At 47.0% G+C, this 22194-nt stretch overlaps 1 protein-coding gene across 4 annotated transcripts in view; it reads right to left on the bottom strand.

The window, feature by feature from the left end:
- Positions 1-221: 221 nt before the first annotated feature.
- The window catches only part of dot1l (DOT1-like histone H3K79 methyltransferase), a 39575-nt gene continuing 17602 nt past the window's right edge, over positions 222-22194 (bottom strand). For 3 of the 4 annotated variants that reach the window (XM_069185935.1, XM_069185936.1, XM_069185937.1), the window contains 12 exons: positions 21908-22045; positions 21020-21145; positions 20307-20746; positions 19928-20051; positions 19637-19783; positions 19427-19511; positions 17908-18470; positions 16572-16777; positions 16404-16477; positions 15361-16110; positions 12786-13621; positions 222-12470 (listed from right to left, as the gene is read on the bottom strand). In XM_069185935.1, the coding sequence (XP_069042036.1) occupies positions 12951-13621; positions 15361-16110; positions 16404-16477; positions 16572-16777; positions 17908-18470; positions 19427-19511; positions 19637-19783; positions 19928-20051; positions 20307-20746; positions 21020-21145; positions 21908-22045 (3324 nt within the window). In that variant the 3' untranslated portion in view covers positions 222-12470; positions 12786-12950. The remainder of the gene's footprint in view (positions 12471-12785; positions 13622-15360; positions 16111-16403; positions 16478-16571; positions 16778-17907; positions 18471-19426; positions 19512-19636; positions 19784-19927; positions 20052-20306; positions 20747-21019; positions 21146-21907; positions 22046-22194) is intronic. The other variant, XM_015365396.2, reaches the window with a different exon arrangement.

The following is a 22194-nucleotide window of genomic DNA, read 5'->3' as shown; positions in this document are numbered from 1 at the left end:
GATAATACCCTGCTTTTTTCCTTAATTCAGCAAACAGCACTTTCTTCCAGCAGGAACATTCCCTGTTACCTGAAATGTAAGGAATAGAAACTTCCTTATATTTTTGGAGTAGTTAAACCCACCCATACAAAAGACAAAAGCGGCTGTAGTTCTCAAAATGATACCCAGCAAGAAAATCTGAATAAAATCAAAACAAATGCCAGAAAAACGACAAAGACTCGTTTTAGGAAACACATCAACAATTTAATAATTATAATAAAAAAGCTGAAAAATTCCAAAGCATTATCTTTTTTTTTTTGTTTTAATTCTCTTGGTACAGAGAAAAGCACCAGTAGCAAAACAGTTGATTTTTTTTTTATCCATAGAAATCCAGGGTCTTTGAAAAGTAGGTTTGTCTCTTATTGCACCTCAGACCTCACCCCTCCATCTACAGTTCAAAGTAAAAACAAAACATCTTGATCCACAGCACAGTTTGCCTCCCACCCACAGAAGGAGAATACAGTCAAGAACATCAGCTGGTAGCTAAGATCTGGTCGAGCCTGGGTATCGGAAAGCGCGTGGGCCTTAGTTTCTCTTCTTTCCCAGGCCCTGGGGAGTTAATTGGCTCAATTATCAGGCTAATTTGGTCACAATTAGCACCCGTTCCAGGCATTAAGAAACTGATGATATAAAAACACTCAACCTGAGGGTCCATGGCTCTCAAGGACCACGAATACCATTTACAAAAGCCTAGGAGAGGGCGAACGGCACCTGTGGTTTCAAGGAGGAAAGGCTGGAAAACTGCCTGGAAGTTTGTAATCTTATCTCTTTCTAGTTCCTGCTTTCCCCTGACACAGAGCTCCTGTGCTGGAAACCTGCCTTGTGTCCAGTATGCGTCTCGGCAGCACGGAGAGGATGCAAGAACAGGGAGGACAGGTGAGGAACGTGGGAGGACAGAGGCGAGGGGTTTCCTTACAGAAGCAGGCAGGTAATACGGCTGCACACATTTCCGTCTCGGGAGTAAAAAGCACCACAAAGTTTTGGATTACTCCTCGAACGCCGTTCGGAGGTATTTGAGCAAGCCTGTGTCCCAGCCCGAGAGAGAAGGAGCTCAATCACCCAGCAGTAATAACTGAACTGGTACCAACTGAACTACAGCTGTTGAGCACACGGGCCCAGATTAATACCTCAACCCATATCATCACTGCCTGTGATCTCAAACCCTGTGCGGTGAAAAATACAATAGAAGAGCTCAATTATACCTTTACTATAAAATTACTATGGTAAGATTCAACTGGGATGGGACAAGAATTGTATAAAATGTAGACTTATGGGGAGTTTATCCATTTAAAGGCATTTTTAAAAAATTTACTTAAATAGTTCTATTCATTTGCAGTTATATTTCAACTTCAGAGCTTTGAAACAACAAAAATAGCTTCCTGAGTGACACCTAGCTTAAGCGACTGACGACTGCGATTCTACCAGAGAGAATTAAGCAATTTTCCTTGTATAATCAACGTGATTGAAGAGCACAAACTAAGAAGTGACATAGCAGGCTGCCTATTTACCTTTCCACACAAGCTCTTTACACTTAGACAAGCACCGCACTACTGCACTCTACACACAAGCTGGCTCCTACAGAACAGAGACCTCTCCTGTACATCTACCATCACGTCTTCCACCTGTAGTGTTTCCACAAGGGGGCTCAAAAACAAACCTTGACTTGCTGCATTTGGGATGTTATAGGGGTAAAAAAATACTTTCTACATTATATATATATATTTGAATCTCTGAAAATATCGTGGTTTAAGCAGATGCACTGCTGTAGGTTGTAATCAGAAGCACCATACTTGTCATTACTCCCCACTGTTGCCTTACTAAAGAAAAGCAATTTAGCGGGAAGCAGTCACCTATAAATTAAGGGAGAAAAATGGAACAATCCTCCTGCAGAAGCTCTGACCAGTCCAGCGTCAGCCTTCACGACAGAGAGCCTGGAGTTGTCAGGATTTTGGGTCTGGTCAGTAATGGGAAAAGACAGAAATATAAGAGCTTAAGTTGTTCACTGGAGCTTAACTCAGTTTCTGCAGACTTAAGTGAACTGAAGGAACTAGACAACAAGACTCTTGTTGAACACTAGAAAATGTTGGTGCGCATTAATACAGCTGGAGGGGCAGAAGCAGCTGGTGTGCTGAGAAACAGGCTCCCCAGCTTACAACAGCAGTGCCTGCACTGGGGACTCAAACCCGTGATTCTCTGGTGGTTTAAAGTTTAAACAAAATGTCGCTCAGAAGTGTGACAATATTTGATTTAAGGTGTGAATTCTCCAGATGTAATTAGTGAAGTACCACAAGGATCTGTACTTGGACCACTGCTCTTCCTGATTCAGACCAGTGACCTGCATGCCAGTGCAGTTTGCAGATAAGAAGATAAGAAAATTAGCACTGACAACGTAGACAGAATTAAATGGAAACTGAAAAACAAGATTGGACGCATGCCTGACACGTAACATTTAGTTTGGAGAAGTGAAGAGTATTACAAGCACGTTGTAAAAGAAGAATTTATAGATGGCTACAGGCAAAACTAAACATGAAGAGGCAATTTCTAAAAAAAAGTTATGTTGACATTTGCATCTTCTAGACTACATAGAGATGCAATAACATCTAAAGTGTTAGGATAGGTTTTTAAAATCTAAATCAAGGGATGCTAAAATTCTACAATGCACTAGTAAAGGCTCATTTAGATTATGTACACTCGTGGTTGCTGTGTCAGACAAGATATTCCTGCCCTGGAACTAGTCCAGATACATTCTTGGGTTTAAAGGAATGTCCTACACTGACAGGCTAAAAGATATTAGTTTTTTTCTGAAACAGAAACTGATTCAAGTAGACAGAGTTGACCCACTGGATCCATTCAGAATCAGGACTGAAGCAGTGATCAGAGGACAACTGCAAGCTTTGTGAAAGTGTATTCACAATTGAGAACAGGAATATCACACCTCTTCCTCATAAATGGCGTTATGGATATTGACGTAACCAACCATGTTGTTGAAGCCAATATCCTAGCATCTTTCAAGAAATGGATGGATAAGATCCTCAAATTAGTTACTCAGAACCAAACTCCCTGGTCAAATGACTCCTATTGTTTCTAAGCTTTCTAATGTTTATGTAATTAAGCAAGACAAAACCAGCCTGACCTTCAAGGTCTTCCCAGTTTTTAAACCAATTAAATGACCAGTTTTTCAGTTCTTTACTGCCAGTGGCAGTGGGATAGATATTCTGCTGCCGAGTTGAATACAGGTGATCTATGAGATGTTCAGGGATCTAGACTGACTGTAGAAACAGGAGTTTGAATACTCTGGTGAAGAGACTGCTGTTGTACTCTCATGTAAGGTACATTCCCTGTGTTGCTACAGTAAAACCCAGCTGTACAAACTAGTGCCACAAACATATGCAGGACAAATGGGAACTATAACCTGTGTAAGTCAGATAGAATAAAAGGGTCAGTTGAATAAGTTAGTAAAAAATAAATCCCTTTTCAGAAAGGAGTAGACTGTTTAGGTTATTGCAACAGACTTAAAAGCACCTGCAAAACACATTTCTTGTTAATACTTTTCAGTGGGACAATTAAGGAACCCTGGTATTATTTTTTTTTACATTTGTAAGAAACAGTTACCAGTAAGGAAACAAGTGTTATACAGTTATAGCATTTTCTTTTGGCCAGTAAGACAGACTGGTACCATTAAAGCCATTTAAGGGGCCCAGCAAAGCACCGGATGCTTTAGAAAATCAGTACCCCTTTAACAGAGAAACAAGAAAGAATGAAGACCGCAAACAATGTATCATGCGCAACTTACAGACTCATGAACGAAAACTAGTGTATTCATCCAAAACACTATTTTACTCATGTATATGCACAGAATGATGCTTACAATCAAACACAAACACAATCACACCATAAATAACTCATTTCAACAACCTTAGAAAATTGAACACTTCAGTAAGAAAAAAATTAGATACTAAAAGGCTACATGCAGGGAAGAGTAGGTGCTTTTCGGTTTACCATCGCTGGCTTTAGCTACAGAACTAGATGACAAGGAGGGAAACACTGTTTTAACCACAGCGCAGTCTCATTCACTAACAGCAAGGCCAGGTACAGTGAACACTCCACAAGGGCTCCGAGAAAGACAGAGGTGGGAAATATCTGAATTTGCTGCAGACCGCAGCAACACAACTCCTCCCGCCCAGCAGCACGTAAGTCACCCCTCCCTCCTTCCATGCAGATGCACAAGCGATTAATTTTAAACAGTAAAAATAGAATAAAAAAGGAAAAGTTCTGTATTAAAGTTTATTAAAAGCCTCCCTCTCCCTGACGTGTAAGGAGAGTGAATTTGTAATAATTCATAGCTGCATCTTTCCTTATTTAAAGTGTAGGAGAGCACCTTACTATTTAAGGATATTGAATTTCACCTGGATTTTGAGATCATCATTAAAAACAATACCAAGTACAAACAACTGCAATAATAACACCAACAATAAAACCATAATTGCAATCACAATTAAAAAGATCTTTCAGTGCTGGTCAAAATGAAAAAGGATCGGCTCGTCACGCCATGGTCGGTCTCAAGCCCTAGTCCTCACTTCAGAGCTGGTAAGGAAACAGTTCACACATTCTCACCGCTGACCTGTCCGTCTCCTGAAACAGCATTAACCACCTGTACAGCTCGGGCAAGTCTTATTGCTCCTTGAAGAGGAAATGAAAACCACAATATCACACACACTTCAGCTTATTAAAAAAAAAAGGTTTTAAAGTAACTATGTTAATCACCTAGCAAGTAAAAATGTTAAACACTTCATATCCCTCCCACATCGCATATAAAGGAACAGCCCAAGAGTATTAAATGCCAAAGCTGACAACTCAAACAAACAAATCTATTTCTAGCTTCCTTATCGCAAATATATGTGTGCTGTTGAACTTGGTGATCACCCAGGATGTCTCACTTTGAGTCCTGAAACTTCCTGCTTGTCCAGGAGAATGGCAGCCCCAGTTCTCCAGATCCAACTGTCCTTCCTGCTCACTCCCAAATACATCTGCAGAGCACACACGCTGAGCCCCTGCAGGCCGTCTTCATCAGCCGGTAGCTGATGTTCCCCTGACCTGCCAACTGTGTCGAACGCTTTCACTTCCCAGACTGGACGGCAGGCTCCGTCGGCTCTCCTGTTTCAACACAATCCTATCGGAATGCTTATCGCAAAAGACGGACGCGTTTATCACGATGGGCGTTAAACACAACCCTCCGTGCACCTGAGTCAGGGCGCAGATGGGGAAGAGTTCTAAGCCTTTGGCCAGGCACTCAGCTGAGATTCTTAGCTGAGGTCTGGTACGGGCTGGACCTTCTCTGATTCTTCCTTTTTGTGATACAGCACCATTTTTCACAATAGCAGAGAAGACCGTTTTATAAAAATTAAGCTCCAACAAAAAAAAAAGTGTTCTAACTGCAACTTACTTAAAATCCCAAATCTAGAGAAAGTAGCTCAGATTGATCTCTTATTGCTGCACTAGATCACATAGGTTCCTATATGTGCTTTAACACCACTACAGACAACCTACAGATGCTACTGAAACAGACAGATCATTGAGAGGCATGCTATCAATTAAACAGGGGTCCAGGAAGCAGGTGAACAACTAACTACAGCAATACCTAGGCCCAGCTACCCAACGCTACGTACAACTCCCCCTGCCAGCCAGCAGGGGGCGATATTAAACAAGATCGCCAGAAACTTCAAAAGAACCAGGCGTAACGTTGGGGGTTTGCTAGAAAAAAAGGCGACTGTTCTTGTCTGTCTCTAGGTTCAGCACCAGTTAAGAGAAAATGCACCACCCCTTTTTCAAGAGGACACAGATCTCTGGCTTTGCACTTTAGAGTTCTTTTCACATCCTCGGTCTTCCAGATGAAAAACCCTTTGCAATCTTTTGACATCGTAATTGCTTGGAACAAAAACTTGATGCATTTTCCTTAAAAAAAAAACTCAAGGTGTTTTTATATACATATATACACACACACAGTGAAAACTTCTTGCGTTTCCTCAATCCTGTGCCAACGTTTAGAATGGCTATATCGAAGCGTGCAGTGTCTCTTATTTTGTACACCAGGCCTTAATAAAATTAAATAATACACAACAACACAAAAGGCCGTATTTAAAATAAAACATTAATGCTGAAAAGAATATTGCCACATCTGGGCATAGTCCCCGTGTACAAAAAAGCACCAAGAATCGATTGATTTGTTTGTTGTTGATCTTCAGGATGGTATAAATAACATTAGGCACAAGTCTGGAGTTAGAGAGTAGCACCATGTGTTTGATTTCAGGGTCTGTCTCAACATGTTCACACAGAGCCCCTGTACACTGTTAGACTACGATTTCTCTGGAATTAAATAATGAACCCCCCCCGCCCCCCCAACAACATTAATAACAAAAAATACACGATAAATAGAACATCTAAATTATTCACAATTATACAGTCTAAGGAGGAAAGCTCCATTCACAGTACAATGCTTTTTTTCTCTACAAAATCTTCTAAAAAGGATCAAACATAAGAAAAAGGTGTAAGTTCCCCAGTAGTTTCTTTCAGTGAGTGTGTCCGCCCAGGCAGGACTGCGAGTGTGTGTGCGTGCAGGCAGGGCTGACTGCAGTGATCGAGGGGTGCAGCACCCCTTGACACGCGACCTGTTCAGGCCTTCTTTTTACGAAGGAAAACATCCACGTTTGTCACAAAAGACAAATACAGCTGCTTTCTGAAGGGGATCCCAACAGACACCCGCGAAAAAGACATCCCCTGAAAGAACCGCCAGATAAACTCCTGAACAGGCCGTGTGTAGGGTGGAGCGCGAGATAGCCTCTTCCCCTGGGAGAGTCTGGATTTCATTCAGAGTTCTTGATTGAATTATTGACCAAACAGCCTTCAAACCCCAACCCACCCACACAGTCTCAATCAAGACCCTACTGTCCTTTGGATCCTGGCCAAACTAGGCAGCCTTGGTCAGGCATGTTCCCACTTGGGATACAGATCCTTTCTGACTGGTTCCGGATTAACCAGTTTACAACAGGAGTCAAGATCTATTATCTCTTGTGTGGGATTCAAGGTCATACTGAAGAAACATCCAACTGGGCTTGTGCAATCAGTCTTTAAACTCGAGTCTTTGCAAAAAAAAATGCTAATTACATCCAACGATGCAAGGAGATTTAAAATTGTTCAAGTGAAAATGCTCTACATTCTCTTAATAAAAGTTCTGAACCTTATGTTTTCAGAACCGTATTCATGCACATTCCTCTTTCAGATTTTATTGCTTTTGTGGATTAAAAACCACCAGGTCAATTTGGGAGGATTTAGAGAACCAGTCCAGCAAATGGAAACATGCCACTACACCCCAGCAGTACTGGAAAAATAGATTCAACACACTGTCCCCCAACACTTCAGGTTAGATTAACAGCTCATTCAGTGTTTAAGAAGATTGATGTTTAGCTAAATGAAACTACTAACACAAATACAACACCGCCTATCAGAACTATGAGCAGTAATAGCCATACTAAACAGAAAGCAATGCATTTAAGTTACAACCATAATCGACATCAAAGCAAAAGTGGTAAATTGTCTCCAAAGCTTTCCGGCCAGAAACCACCCCTGCCAGTGGGCTGGGATCCAGTGCCACTATCGGTCACACACACGGCGCATGTCTGGACCAGGGCACACCTCCTGCAGTCAGCCGTGCCTGGTGTGCAGCTGTGCGCGAGTGCGAGAGTGTATTTACAAGAACAAAGTGCAGCCAGCACGAGACAGGAGAGCACGGCTGACAGGCCTAGCAACTCTCCTGTCCACTCGCCCAGGATGCTGGGTATTGTTAACTGTCTATCTGCCTTTTGTTAGGAGAAATGAAGGAGCATCTAGATTGGTTGGAATTCTGTTTGTTTAAAAAATAAAACTGCTTAACAAGCCATCAGGCACTGGCTGGTGTATAAATCTGACTCTGACCTGGGGACACTGCTCCTGATCCGGCTTGAGGGAATTTTAAACGGACACCTGCTGCAGTACGTGACACCTCAGCAATAGCTGAAAGGTGAGATAACATCAAGAATAGCCACTGGGCCATAAGGGGAATGGTCACTCTTAAACCCCCCATTCATGGCCAACAAGGTGGCTGGACTCCGACTACAAAATCCTCTGTAACACTGCTGCAATTCAGGGCACTGTGGGAAGTACACCTGGAGTGCATCTCCTTCAGTGTTCTTTGGAAGTGGACGTTTCTGTAACAAAACTCATCTCAAACCTTTACTGCACTGCAACTCCTTGCATCCCTACGCTGGAGAGACAGAGACTGTTAACTCCTGTCCAGGAGAGATGCCGGGGTGCCTGCTATTTAAACACCCAGTACGAAGACGGGGCCTCTCGGCCTCCTGCCGACAGCTGACTGCACTGTTGCTCAGGCAGAGACGGGGTTTTCGTTAGGAACCAACTAAAACACCTTGGTAAGGACTGGGGGAACTCCGAGCTGCTCCATGACCACTTCCATCCCATTAACGCCACAGCAGGCTTTGTAACAGAAACCCACTTAATTATTTAGAGGCATCTGGCAAGTAAATAATTAAGGAGCCCATTGCAACAAAGCCCTTTCGTAGACAAAATGGGAAGAGCAGCTTGCCCAAGCCCACATCTCTCGAGTCCTTCACATTGACTTCCGTTTTGTCCCATCTCTTTCCAATGTCTTTTTTTTCCTCTCGGAGAAATTCAACGCATTTCTCTGCCGCCAGCACGCAGAGCCAGTAGGTCTTCTCCTTCTAAAGCAATGCAAGTGGATGAGAGAGTTTGGAAAGAGGAGGCAGGTCTCTGTCGTTGTGCATTTGTGTCTGCAGACGCAGAGACCAGCCCCTTGCGTGTGCGCGCGAGAGTTCAGTGTTTACAGAGTGGGTGGGGGAGCACTAACTAGCTGAAGACATAGGAAGGGACAGAGACTCGACACAGCTTAAACAGCAGCTTTGGACACTTTCCTCTCCAGCCCCTGTGCTCTACAGAGCTTTTCCCTCTGCGCGCTCTCTCCACAGCAGTGTTGCTCTCAGTGGAAGATGCAGACAAAACTCCCTCAGGGAACAAATAAACTAGACAATCTGGCACTAAGACCCTAAAGGCCCCATTTCTTAAATAATTATTAAAGGTGCACCTTGGCATATCATTGGTTAAGATGCATGTGACACATAAGAGTCTGTTCAGTCAGTCTTCGTGAATCTTTATTAGTAACTGAACAGCTAGGTTTTTCACTTCATTTGAGCTGAAGCACGCATGTGAAACACCCAGTGACCAGCAGGGGACAGTCTTTCACTAAGAATTCCTGATTGCAGAATTACACACCCACCTCTTCCATCCCCTCGGTCTTCCAAATTCTCAGCTGGGTGCATATTCTTGTACATTAGACTTAAAACAACACAATTAGGTCTTCACGAAAGTCTTACTAAAGGATGAAGATAACCTAACATTTAATAAAGATACAATATATTTGGATTATTTAATTACAAAATGACCCAACAGTAAATACTCTTGCGTCAGTGTATGTGAACCCTTAAGATTCAAGCACTGCCATTTGCATCAGTAGAACTTATGTCTTTGTGTTATATGTTAAGTCAGGCTATCTACATCTTTTAAGACTTTAACAAAGATTTAATTAGGTTTTAGGTCTAAAGAACACAAACCTAAGAGATTCACAAACATTTCTAAGCTCTGCAGACAAACCACCGAGACTCCTACTTAATATACAGCCACCAGTTTAAAAACAATGAACTTGAAAAAACCTATCAATTAAAAATCTTTATTTGGTTGGTAAGGTTATAAACTTACACTATTCACAAATTTTCCCCAGTGCACTATATTAAGTTATATTCAGTGAGTTTCAGAAAGGCTATGTGCAGGTGACAGCTCATGGAGCAAGGCTAATTCCTTTTTAATGGGGCTGTCCATTATTCAGCACTTCAAACAGTTTTCTCCCTCCGAAATAAAATTTGCATGGGACAACCTGTGACAGAAGTCCTTTAACTGCAAGGTGCTTCTGGTGTTATCTCCTTCATCTGAAGTATGCACGGCTTGTCATTCATTAATTATGTGGAAAAAATAGCCAAACCGATGATGTAGAAGATATTTGCAGTATATAGGCTGAAGAGTCTAGAGCTCAGTGTCCACAGGTCAGATTTAAATCTTCCCAAGCACTCATTACATAGTGGACAATTCTTTAGAGTTGATGTGCAAATGTGGACAATATAAATGCACATGCTGCTACCCAAAAATGAATATGATGCACATCCACATATGATATGCAGTGCTGATGCACAGAAAATCTCATGCAGTTGAGCAATTTCAATATTCCTCCTCCCCATCACCAGATATCGATAGTGAAAACAAACATGAATCGAGTAGCATAAAGAAACGCTGCCAATCTCACTTTGGGAATTTATTCCACAGGTTCGCTCTTGTGTTAAGTGAATCAGTCTAAAGTGTGGTTGAGGAGACAGATGTTTAAAAAATTCTCTTTAAAGCAGCATTAGCCCCATTCCATGAGTCACAACTGCTCAACGCTACACTGCTTAAAGAAATTAAATATAAGCAGGCTTAAAACAAAACAAAAAATCCCTCTATGGACTCTAAGAGTGGATTCTTTGGGAGCAATTTATCATGCAGTTGTTCAGTTCACATAGCAAAGCTGAGAAGAGCCTGACGATGGAAAACAGCAGAAACGGGCACTGCAGCTTCCAGGTGGGATTTTGCTAGTACTCTCCTATTAATTTAAACAACTTCTAATTATGGTATTCTCATTATAAATGAGAAATGTGTTTCCTGAAAACTGGTTCAGGGAGTCTTATGCTGAAGAAACACTTTGGTACCACCAGTGCCTCAATTATACTGACTGTGTGAAACACAGAGGAGAGTGATTTTTAATGACTTGCAGTTGCAAGTTCCCATTAATAGGCCACTAAATCAAAAATTTACATATTTTACATATTTATGATAAAAGCAACAAAATAAAAAAAGGGAAATTAAGTTAAGTAAGCAGAAGTGGGTGGTTTTCTTACTGTGCAATAAGCTCTAATCCATTAAATGGCTGTCGAATGGCACACCCCCCCGGAGTAATTCCGTTCATTTCCTAACGGCTTCTCCCAATCCAGAGCCACGGGGGAGCTGGAGCCGGAGCCCATCCCGGCAAGCAACAGGCGCAAGGTGGGATACACCCTGGACAGGACATCACGCCATCACAGGGCACACACACACACAATCATGCCCACACCATGGCTAATTCTTTGGACAAACAGCACCCCCAGGTCTGGAACTAAACCCCCAGGGCTCCAGTGCTATGAGGCAGCATCACTAACCACTGAGTCACTGTGCGGCTCCCCTCTGAGTAATTACAGCACATATTGGAATTACATTGCAGAACTGATCAAATTCAGACTGAACCCCACCCATAAAATCAGGTAAATAAAATGCTGTAAAGGACGAGCAGGAATCAAGGCACTGCCCCCTACAGGAGAAATCAATAAAGCTGCTGGGTGTGTTGGCAACACCTGCCAACAGGGCAGCTTTAAAATCGTAAACTGAGTATCACATCTTCGCTTATTCAACTCTCTTTCTGCCTCACGGCACCATGGTAACGCTAGTCTTTTAAGGATCTCCAATAAATATGGTTGCAGTCATCTTGCAGTGCTTGTAATGTTGGCAGTCGCTGTGTTAAGTGGTGATGCACCACCATAATTTGCACAGGCTCTCCACGATGAAATGAACAACTATCACTCCACAGCCAACCAGAGGGAGCAAACTGCTGATCGGAGTGGCTCATCTGATGGGGGACAGTGGGCACATCGGGAGGGGGGGGGAATCAACTACCACGAGTGACCGGCAAATTTAAAACGCTGGAAAAAATAATTACGAATGATTAAAATCAATTTCTAGTCAGGGAAAAGTACTGCAGTGTTGCGATAACTCCTCCTCGCACGGAAAAGGTATCAACAGTAAATTCCGAACTCATTTTAATGTAGGGGCAGACTGAAAAACAGCACGTTTGGAGCCGTCCTTCAGTTCTGGAGACAAAAGGCCTCCCTGCTGCTGGGTACCTACATCGCTGCTGTCCCACTCCACTGAGCTACAGGATTTGCTGCAAAACCTGGGATGGACTGTGTAAACTCACGGGCCCTAACGCCCCACCCACTTTCTGACGCACCCACACGGGGCTGGTCCACCGCCACGTCCCGACCAGAGGACAGTGCTGAGCGCGCGCGTGTGCGTGTGCGTGTCTTGTATGTGCAGCTGCACGTGTTGAGCTCTGTAGTTTTATACCCATGCCGAGAGCAGGGGTCCCCCCCTGCAGACGCGTGAGCACCAGTCAGTGTGAAGACAGACCCTTGGTCCACTCTGTTCCATTGCATAGGTTACACTGGGTTGAGGTAGAATTCTTTAGTTACCTGTTGGGGGGGGAAAAAAACGCTGTTTTAGTGACAAGTTAAAAAAAGCAAGAACTGCACCACAGCTGGTCCCATAGGGACTGTGGTAACATGCTAGCGTGATGCTTAGTCTTGCCAGTAGAGCTGTAAACAAAAGACATTATTTTGGAGGATCCTAGCATGACACAGCAGCTGTATCACTGAGTATATCAGGGTAAAATGGCTCAGGAAACATAGATCAGTCTTCAGAGCCTAGAGCAGAACAGCTAGATTTTAGGTAGTGAACATCTACAAAAAACATCTCAAACACCTCCACCCATCCTGAAAAGAACTCACCTTTTTTTTTTCTCTGTTGAAACGCAGTATTTGGAATAGAGGAGCTGCAGCTCCCTGCTCAGCCTTCTCCTAGTCTCTCAGCCTTAACCACCCAACCCCCCCCTCCCCATGCCCACCCACCACCCCCCCCCAACCCCGGACCCCACCCCAACCCCCACCCAGATCCTATCTGGGACGGACACCGGGGATTTGCGAAGATGTGTAGGAGGCCTGTAAGCCCAGCCCCCCCCACACTGCACCACCACTGCTGCTGCTGGGGGGGGGAGCAGGGAGGGGCGGGGGCAGCACAGAGCGAGAGAGGGGCAGTGGGGGGTGGTGTACAGTGAAGGAGGGTCGTGAGGAAGAGGGAGGTTGGGAAGCAGAGGAAACGGAGGCAGGGGCAGTGAAAGACATGGAGGAGGAGGAGGACGACGACAGGGAGAGGCAGGAAGGAGCTTTCTGATGCTGCTGCAGAGCAGGCGGCAGCCGGGGAGGAAGAAAGGCATCAGCTCGGGAGAGTAGGGGTTCGGCCTGGGCGCCGGAAGAGGAGGAGGAGGCAGCGGCATTGAGCAGCGGAGGAAGAGGGGGCAGGGAGAGTGTGGGCGGGGGAGGGGTGTGCAGGACAGTGTGGGCACGGCTGTGCTGGGGCTGGGAGAGGGGGGGGGTCAGGGAGCTCGACCCAGGGGAGAGGAAAGCAGGGCTGGCCTGGGGGTTACTGTGCTGCGGCTGAGGCTGTTGCTGCTGCTGCAGAGGGGAGGAGGAGGAGAGACTGAGCAGAGAGGTGAGGCCACCAGGGGTGGGCAGGCCGGCCCCAAACTGATGCGAGGAGACTGAAGGCACCACGTGGTTAAAAATACCTGCGGACACACAGCGGACAGAGAGAGGGAGCAAGGGAGCAAGAGAGAGAAAGAGGGGCTCAGCCAGGTTGTGCATAGCAGGAAGCAAGTCATACACAAGCAAAAAGAAGAGCCAGCAGAGAGCATCGTTTAGCAAACATTTTTTCTTTGACTGCAGTATTGGGCGGAGAGTGTTGATAAATTTGAACCAACGGTAAAATGACTTCAAAAGACTATTCTAAGCCTTCCAGGGCTGGATTTACCAGTATGCAGTATTTCTATGCTTATTTCAACTTTGGATCTCAGAAAGAAACACTGACACTCCCCACTTTCTTCTCCAGAAATGCGATGACACCAGTGTTTGCACTGGAATAGAAAGCTGAGCCTGTCTAAAGCAGGCAGAGGAGGAAGCAACATTTATCATGGAACGGCACTAGGTTGAAAAACACAACATGAACAAGGAATCTTGCAGTCAAGGAAAAAAAACAAACAGTATGATTTATCCCATGATGCATAATATCAGGTTCCTGTGTGCTGGGAGGAAGGCATCTGTCCAAGATGAGAACAGCAACATCTATGGTTCTGCTAGGTGGTATAATTTGGGGAAATAAAATCCCACTGCATTTTAGTGTATCCCATTTTGAATAAATGGTGTTACAATTACAAATGTGGGCATCCAAGTTTCTTGAACAGAGTGAGGAGCAGATGAGCCTTCAGCGCCTGAAACCTGAGATGCCATGGGACTCGGATCTCCACGCCTGCACACACATGGATGAAAATAAAACCTGCGGACGTTTCTGATCCGTGGCGTGTTTCCTGGACGAGCAGCAGAGGGCCCAGGCTCCGAATCTGAGGAATCATGCAGGCAGGGCAAGACGAGGCGCCAGCGCTCAACTCTCACTTACCTCCATCTGTCCGCCCATCCTGCAGAGCCCAGAGCCACACGCCCCCCCAGAGCTTCCACCAGCCTCGCTGCCTACTGCCCTGTCTGCTGCTCTCATCCAGCCCTGAACTCTCCCTGTGTAGCCAGGCTTTCAGAGAACATGGTTTTCATCTTTCTTTCCCTTCACAAGTCTCTCTCCCTCCAATCTCCCATGCAATCACTTACAAACCTGACAAAGGCCGAAGAAAGAGCACTCCAGTCTGAAGAGAAGGGGGAGAGAAGCTACATTCGGATTTTAGCAATATGTTAAAGCAGAGACAGTCCCATACTAGGAGTCTGGCACAAACTGCTGCAGAACTACACAACAGAAATGAGCAGCAGTTAAATCAAGTTAAACAGATAACTGTGCCAAACTCCTGCGATGGAATAAACTGTGATTGATTACCTAATTGTCGCCACCCATATCAGGAAAGTTGAGGGACTACCGAGGTGCACTGAGCTCCTGGCTCTCTTGAGGGGAAACAAGACTCCCTAACAAGTGATCCGTTTCAAATCTTACAGGCTTTATGATCTTTGTACAATTTGTACCAGGGAAGAAGAAATACAACAGCTAATATCTATCACTAGAACCAAGCCACGTGGGATTAGGACGCTCCTGGGTCTATGAATAAAAATAACTGGAGATTCTAAAAATGCTGTAAAATAAGGGTAGGGAGTGGGAGAGATTTGGCGCTTGGCGTTGTGCTGCGGAATAATGACAACGGATCTGCGCAGCAAGAGTCTGGTTTCCCTGCTCCCAGCTTGTGTGTGTTGGAGACTCGGGGAGAGGTAGCAATCGTGGGGGAGGGACAGGAGTACGGAACACAACAGAACTTACCTCCTGCAGCACCCCCTGCAAGCCCAGTACTGGAGAAAGACCCAAGCGCCGCATGTCCATTCACCAGCCGAGGGGCTCCTGTGGTGGGCACAGTAGGCGGCTGGTTCCCAAACAGCGACTGCAAGACCGAGGAGCCCCCCAGAGATCCCAGATAGCCCCCAGAGGCCGAGGACACCACGACGGGGCTCCCCGGCTTCCCGCTTAAGATCCCTCCGGTCGCTGCCGCCGAGATGAAGAGGTTGGGGCTGCCCAGGCTGACCCCCGAGCTGCTGCTGCTGACTTTGAGCTCCCACTCCCGGGCCTTGGCTTTGGAGCCCTGCGGCGGCTGCTTGTCGGCCGGCCCGCCGGCGCGCAGGCCCGGTTCGGGCGCCTGGCTGAGGAAGGGGTTGTGACTCAGGAAGGCCGCTGCGGCCTGGTGGGGCGCGCACGGAGAGTCACGGCCTCCGCCGCCCGGGCCTATCCCCAGCCCCGCCTCTCCGCCTCCTCTCCGCTGTTTGTGATCCGAGTCCGAGTCGCAGCCCCCCGGCGCCCCGCCGCCGCCCCCTCGGGCCCCCCCCCCAAACGGGGAGCCGCCCTGCCGCAGGTCGGGGAGGGTGGGCTTGGGGTCCGAGATCGGAGAGAACGTCGACTTCCACTTGCTGGAGGAGGAGGAGGAGGAGGAGGATGAAGACGAGGAAGACGAAGAGACATCACTGCAACCAATGCTGTTCAAGCCATTGCCCAGGGCCTTCCTCCCTGCTGGACCTCCGCCTAAGAGAGGGAAGGCATTGGGGGTGGGACAACAACAAAAAAATACATTAGACAGTGTGCACATGGGGACACCTGCATGATTCTTTAACCCTGATAGACCCCAGTCCCGTCAATACCCTTCAGATTAGCATCAAAACAGCATCCAGTATAACGGGGTACTTCTGGATCAATTCAAGTTCACTCATTCGAGTGTGATAATACTTCACAGGCAGGAAAGAAAACACACAAGCACTCCAGCTTGCGGACCAGGAGGCTCGTGTGGGAACTCGCAGGGCGGGAGCACAGCCTCTCACCTTTGTCACTCTCTCCCAGCTTCAGCAGGCTGTCTTTGCTCTCCAGGGAGATGGTTGCAATCTTCCTCTCGATCCTAGAACACAGGGAAGGATGCCTTAATGGCAGGCCAGGCCAACACAGCGGCACTTCGCCCCGCGCGGTTGTCCGCGCCACCCGCCGGCCTTTACCGAGCGCTGGTGCTGTCCTCGGGGTAGCCCCTCTCGTCGTCCTCGGAGCTGGGGGCAGAGGAGTAGCGGCCCGACCCGTTCACCTCCAGGGGACGCTCCCTCTTCAGCACCGGCGGCTGGTCCAGGTCGGGCCCCGGGGGGCTCCGGGTCGACTGCTCCGGGGACGAGATGGCCGCGATCTCGAGGGGCTGGTTAATGTTGTTCACCTGCCGGACCCCGAACACAGAGGCACATTCAGGACACCAGTCAGCACACGGGTACGCAACCTACAGCAGGATACAGCGGACAGCAGGCGTGGGCTACACGACCTAAAGCGAAAGAGACTGTCGGAAATCACCACATCCCTAACATCAGGGAAATAAAGCTAAATTACACACATTTAGCAAGAACCGCTGCCAGTCAGTTAGAAGTACCTTAACATGCCCACACCCTGGCCAATCAGACCAGCGGAGGACAAGGTCATGATGAAACGTTTAAACACAAGTTAGACTTGCCACACCAGAACAAATGTACAGCACATTTTAGTTTATTTTTTTACTTCTAACTTTAGTCCTTAGTTTAGTTTGCTTTGTTTAAAGTAGGCTTCACCCCCCCCCCCCTTGCTTGTGTTTAATATAAAACACTGTCTTTGCTGCAGAGGACCGAGGTGCGATTAAACCCGCACTGCCAGAGCTGTATGCAGATATCTAAATACACACAGAGCTCCTTGGATTACGAGCTCAGTATCGCAATGATATGGTCTCAAAAGGACACGGCTCAGTATGACGTCGGTAAATATAGTGCAACGGTGCAAAGTTCAATACTTTAATGCCATAACAACAAGCTGCATGCAATTTGGTTCGGTGAACTCATGCAATTGAAGACGTACAATACAAATATACAACATAAAGCCCATGACAAAATGAACCCCCTCAGCACATACACAAACCATCAGTGGGGCCTGCTGGAATAATAATTAGCCTTACAAAAATATTCAAAGTTAAAGTGCAGACTGCATACATCTCACATCCTCCAGGTAGGTTCCGTTTCAGAACCTAGAAGTCTGTCTTATTAGACCTGAGATTCCTACCACAGGGGAGAGAAGTAAACAGGATCAGGGTGAAATCTTTAGAGATATGAAAAGGTTTGAAACCTTCCTCTCTCTCCATTTGTGCAATACATGTTTACAGATTTGTGCAAGTACAGAAGGCGGCAAACGAAATTTATGACATGACATTTTATAATGTGATTTCCTTCACCCTACGTATTTTTTTAATATTGATGATACAGAGCACAAGACGTGTGAAGTACTGTTTTTCCCGTAACTGGTGCTCAAGCAGGCAGTGGCCTGGCTCACCATGGAGTTGATGTTGAGGGGGGACCCTGAGGAGTGGCTGCCCAGCCCTGGGAAGGACCTCCTTTTCGGGGATCCCCCCGCGCAGAGGGCCGCGGTGGAGTTCCGCTTCCTCCTCCCCCGCTTGCGGCTGTCCTGGGCGTGGCACCCGGAGGAGTGGTGGTGGTTGTGGTGGTGGTGGTGGTGGTGACCGCTGTGGTGATGCTGGTTTTGTTTGGAGGAGCTGGCATGCAGCCTGGATCCTGAGCCCCCCGAGGAAGAGGAGGACGAGGAGGACGACGAGGAGGAGGAAGAGGAGGAGAAGAAGATGCGGCGCTTCGGTTCGCCTTCCGGCGGTTCGGAGTCCGATCCCGCCTGCCTCCCCCCCGACCCCAGCTCCGGGGTGATTCTGGGAGGCCCGTCCGCATACTGCAGTACCCCTCCTGTGCCGAGGGGGGGGCTGTGCCCCGAGCCGCGGCCCTGTGTGCCCAGGAGGGGGGCGCTGTACGGGGGGGAGGGCGAGTCCCCAGAGTCCTGATCCAGAGAGTGTGAGCTGCCATTCGTCATGAGCGAGCCAGAGGAGAACCCTGCGGGTGGAGAGGGTGGAGACTGAGCACACCAGCTACAACTGCAAGCCTCCTCCTGGAGAGGAAGCTCCACAGGGCACTTTTGAATGTCATTTCCACCCCGTGGTATTAAAATAACGATCCACAACATCTTGCACTTATCAGCTTAAGATTTGTGCAAAACCAGGAGAACAAAAGCCCCTGCAGGACAAGGCTGATCATGCTTGTTGCAAAATAAAGGGGAACTGCAGAGCTATTTTCATGTTTTGGGGTTAGAAATAATCAGCATCGATGCTTGCATTTCGAACTACAATGAAAGCAAAGTGCACATGGTAACTTGTAAAAACTCCAGTTTACATTACAAAATAGAAAACATTTCCAGGTTTGCACATGCCATGTTATGCAATTCAGGACGAGGCAACAAAATTTCCCAACAACATGTTGCAGCTGTTGCACTGTAAACAAGCAGGCTTGCGAATACATCTCTTAATCCAATAGAAATATTGCCCTCGGCTTCCGAAACAATCTTGCCAACAACTACTACTTTCTTGCTAACTTGTTTCTGTAGTGAAATGCCTGCTGCACAACTTGTACTTATTCGCTCGTACATCACAGTACAGAAATGCAGTGAGCAGAAAGGGCCACCTCGCATCACAATTCTTGTGAACTCTTGCTCCTGCTCGTGGCCAGACCAGGGCTTTGCAACAACATGGCGACTTACAGTACTTTCACAATTTTGTGCTTGACTCGAAATCTGTAACAATTTTCTACAGCATCAATTAATTTTTGTTACCGAGATTTAATAACCGGTCTGAGAAATAAAGTACCGAGAAGTACTTGGAAATCTGGAACTGAAAATTGGGAGCGGCTCTGAAACTACTTTGTAACAACTGTGTGATACAGCAAATGAAACAGAGTCACTTCTAAAAACATCTGTATGAAACAGTTAGGAGTGAGGGGGCTGCTGGATACGGTACCTGAGGTAGGCGTGGGGACTGCCTTGCTCCCATTCTGACCTGCTTTGTCCTGCAAGGCATGAGACACCGGACTGGGGGTGCTCCGCTGGAAAAGACCAAAGAAAATGGGACAAATGGGGTCAGTTGACGCCAAGTCAACACAGCACCGGGCTCCGAAGCAGTTCGCAGGTCCGCTGGGTCCGGCCTGGAGGGGGGAACGGACACACTCACCAGTCTCTCGGCACGGCTGGGCAGCACCACGCTGGCGAGGGGGATGCTAACGGGGAGCTTGCTGGGGTGCACTGTGCTGAGGGGGATACTGATGGGCAGGCTGGTGATGGTGTCTCCTGGGACCGAAGGGCTCTTCTCCTTAGCCACCTGCAGGCGGCAGAAATGAAACAAGCTCTCATAACCACTGCACATTCCTGTCCTTTAAAAACAGAGGAACAAGCAGGAAGAGAGAAGGACACATGACAGACCGTAAGGGGAAGGCGTGAGCTTGGCAAGAGTGGCAGGATTTACCTTGTCAGCAGTTTTGGGCATCGAGTTGTGTTGCGTTTCTAGTAAAACTGGAGAGGGGCAAATCTGGCCCTGTTTGGCCCCGAGGGTGGGAGGTGAGACAATCCCCTCCTTTCCATTGTCCCCTCTGTGGAGGAAAAGAAAAAAGAAAAGGTCATTGAGCAAGATTCTGAGCAAGGACGCACAGACAGATCCCAGTAACACACCCCAGTCTTTCTACAGGAATGACTTGCAGGTTTTACGTACAGCTGAAAAGGCTATTACTACTGTAAGACAAAACACAAGACATTTTTAATGTCTTTACCTACGTATAAAAAGACTGTCTAGCGGAACGGCCTGCCTGAGACAGATTGACACATGGACTGATCCAATCCCGACTGACCTGTACAGCATAGCGCCAGGGCCGCGGGTGGGGCCTAAGATGGGGTCCTGGTTGAGGTGTCTCCGCAGGGCGATCTTGGCGGGCGAGAACCGGGTGTAGTCGGGCAGCGAGTAGCCCTGCCTTTGGCGGGCATCAGGAGTCGGGGGCACAATGTCTTGGTCAGGAGGTGAGGGAAGGTAGCGGGACATCAGCTCAGCCTTCCCTCCCCCCCTTTCAAAGCAGGGCGAGGAGGTCCCGTTGATAGACAGCTCGGGACTCAGGCCATTGACCACCCCAGGGACCCCCAGGGCCAACTTGGGCACCTCGGGATCGAGGGGAGGCCTGGGATCTAGGCTGGGGGGACCCTTTGAGCGGTATAGGGCGTCATCGCAGGGATTGTAAGATTTGAGCTGCAGCAACTCCTGCTGTCTCTGGCTCTTCTCCAGCTCCACAATGCTGATCTGGAAAAAAAAAGCACCAGGGGGCATTATTACCCCAACAGAAGGAGGGTTTGCAGGGAACACTTCCTAAAAAAAAAACACTAATATCTTCTGTAACTGAGATTTTCACTTAAAGACGTTTGTCTATCTTTTGGGGCTTTGAAATGTACATCTAAGGCAGGTTTCCATAAATCAAAGTAGCTGAAGATATCAAAACTGCCCCGTAAGTTCCATAGGAAGCAATGTTGCCCGAAGCGTTTTTAAAGCGAAGACTGGACAAGAGTGCACTCTTACCTGCAGCTCCAGGCAGTGCCGCTGCTTCTCCGAGATCTGGCTGCGCAGGCTCTGCTTCTCCTTCAGGAGGCTCTCCAGGCACAGGGAGCCCCAGTCAAGTTTCAGCTCCTCACAGCGAGACTTCAGCTGCAGCACGGAGAGACACGGGAAAGCCAGATTAAATCACGGCCAGCACCACCTCAAGTGTGCTGTGGTGCACAGAAGAGTGCAAAAGAAACTTAAAGACAAAGTCACGCTCAAAAGCAAGCAAAGGGGGCATCAGGTACATATGAGCTGTAAAGGGATATAAGGAAATAAAGTTGAAGGACAAAGGGTTTAGAAAGCAATTTAAAGGAAAGCAAGACTGTGCATGGAACAGAAGTACAAGGTACGTAAGGGGGAACAGGTATGTACATAGTCAAAGCATATAAGTAATGCAGGTGAACCACAAAGCAAATGTTTCTGAAGAGGCAAGTAAGTGTACAGGATGTGTAAAGAGGCCTCTAGCATGTCTACATTAAGGTCCCATTTGCCACACAAGTGGCTCCAGGCAATTAGGGGACCGAAGATATTTTCCATAATAGCAGGTGTAAGAAAAGGGCACAAACAAACAAACAAACAAACAAACAAACAAACAAACAAACAAACAAACAAACAAACAAACAAACAAACAAACAAACAAACAAACAAACAAACAAACAAACAAACAAACAAACAAACAAAATTTATACAGTGCTTTCACCCCCTAAGATCAAAAAGCACTCATGCAGCACTTAATCCTTCTTAAATACCAGGTGTTCAAGAAGGTAGTGGAGAAGAAAGGAAGGCGTAGGGGCTGCAAGTCAGGTACATGCAAGGTAGAGAGGTGTATAGGGTGTGTAGAGGGCAGGGAGTCCTGCAGTGTCTCACCAGCAGCAGGCTGTGGTCCCTCAGCTCGGCCGTATCTCTCTCCAGCTGCTTGGTCTGCTCCTTCAGCTGCCGGTTGTGAGCAGAGATCTCCTTCTGAGCCTGGACCAGGTCGTCCAGGGTCAGGGCCTTCACTCCCAGCTGAAGGGGTGGAGGGGAGGAAGAAGAAAAAATAGGACAGGACAGGAGGAGAGGAGAAAGACAGATGGTTAGATGTTATGTCGGTGCCTGCATGTCACTGTGAGTATGTCAATGCACTTATCAGGAAGAGCTCCTTCTTCTACAGGCCT

The sequence above is a fragment of the Lepisosteus oculatus genome, chromosome 29, assembly GCF_040954835.1.
Source record: "Lepisosteus oculatus isolate fLepOcu1 chromosome 29, fLepOcu1.hap2, whole genome shotgun sequence".
Taxonomy (NCBI): domain Eukaryota; kingdom Metazoa; phylum Chordata; class Actinopteri; order Semionotiformes; family Lepisosteidae; genus Lepisosteus; species Lepisosteus oculatus.
This window is presented reverse-complemented; position numbering and strand designations above follow the sequence as displayed.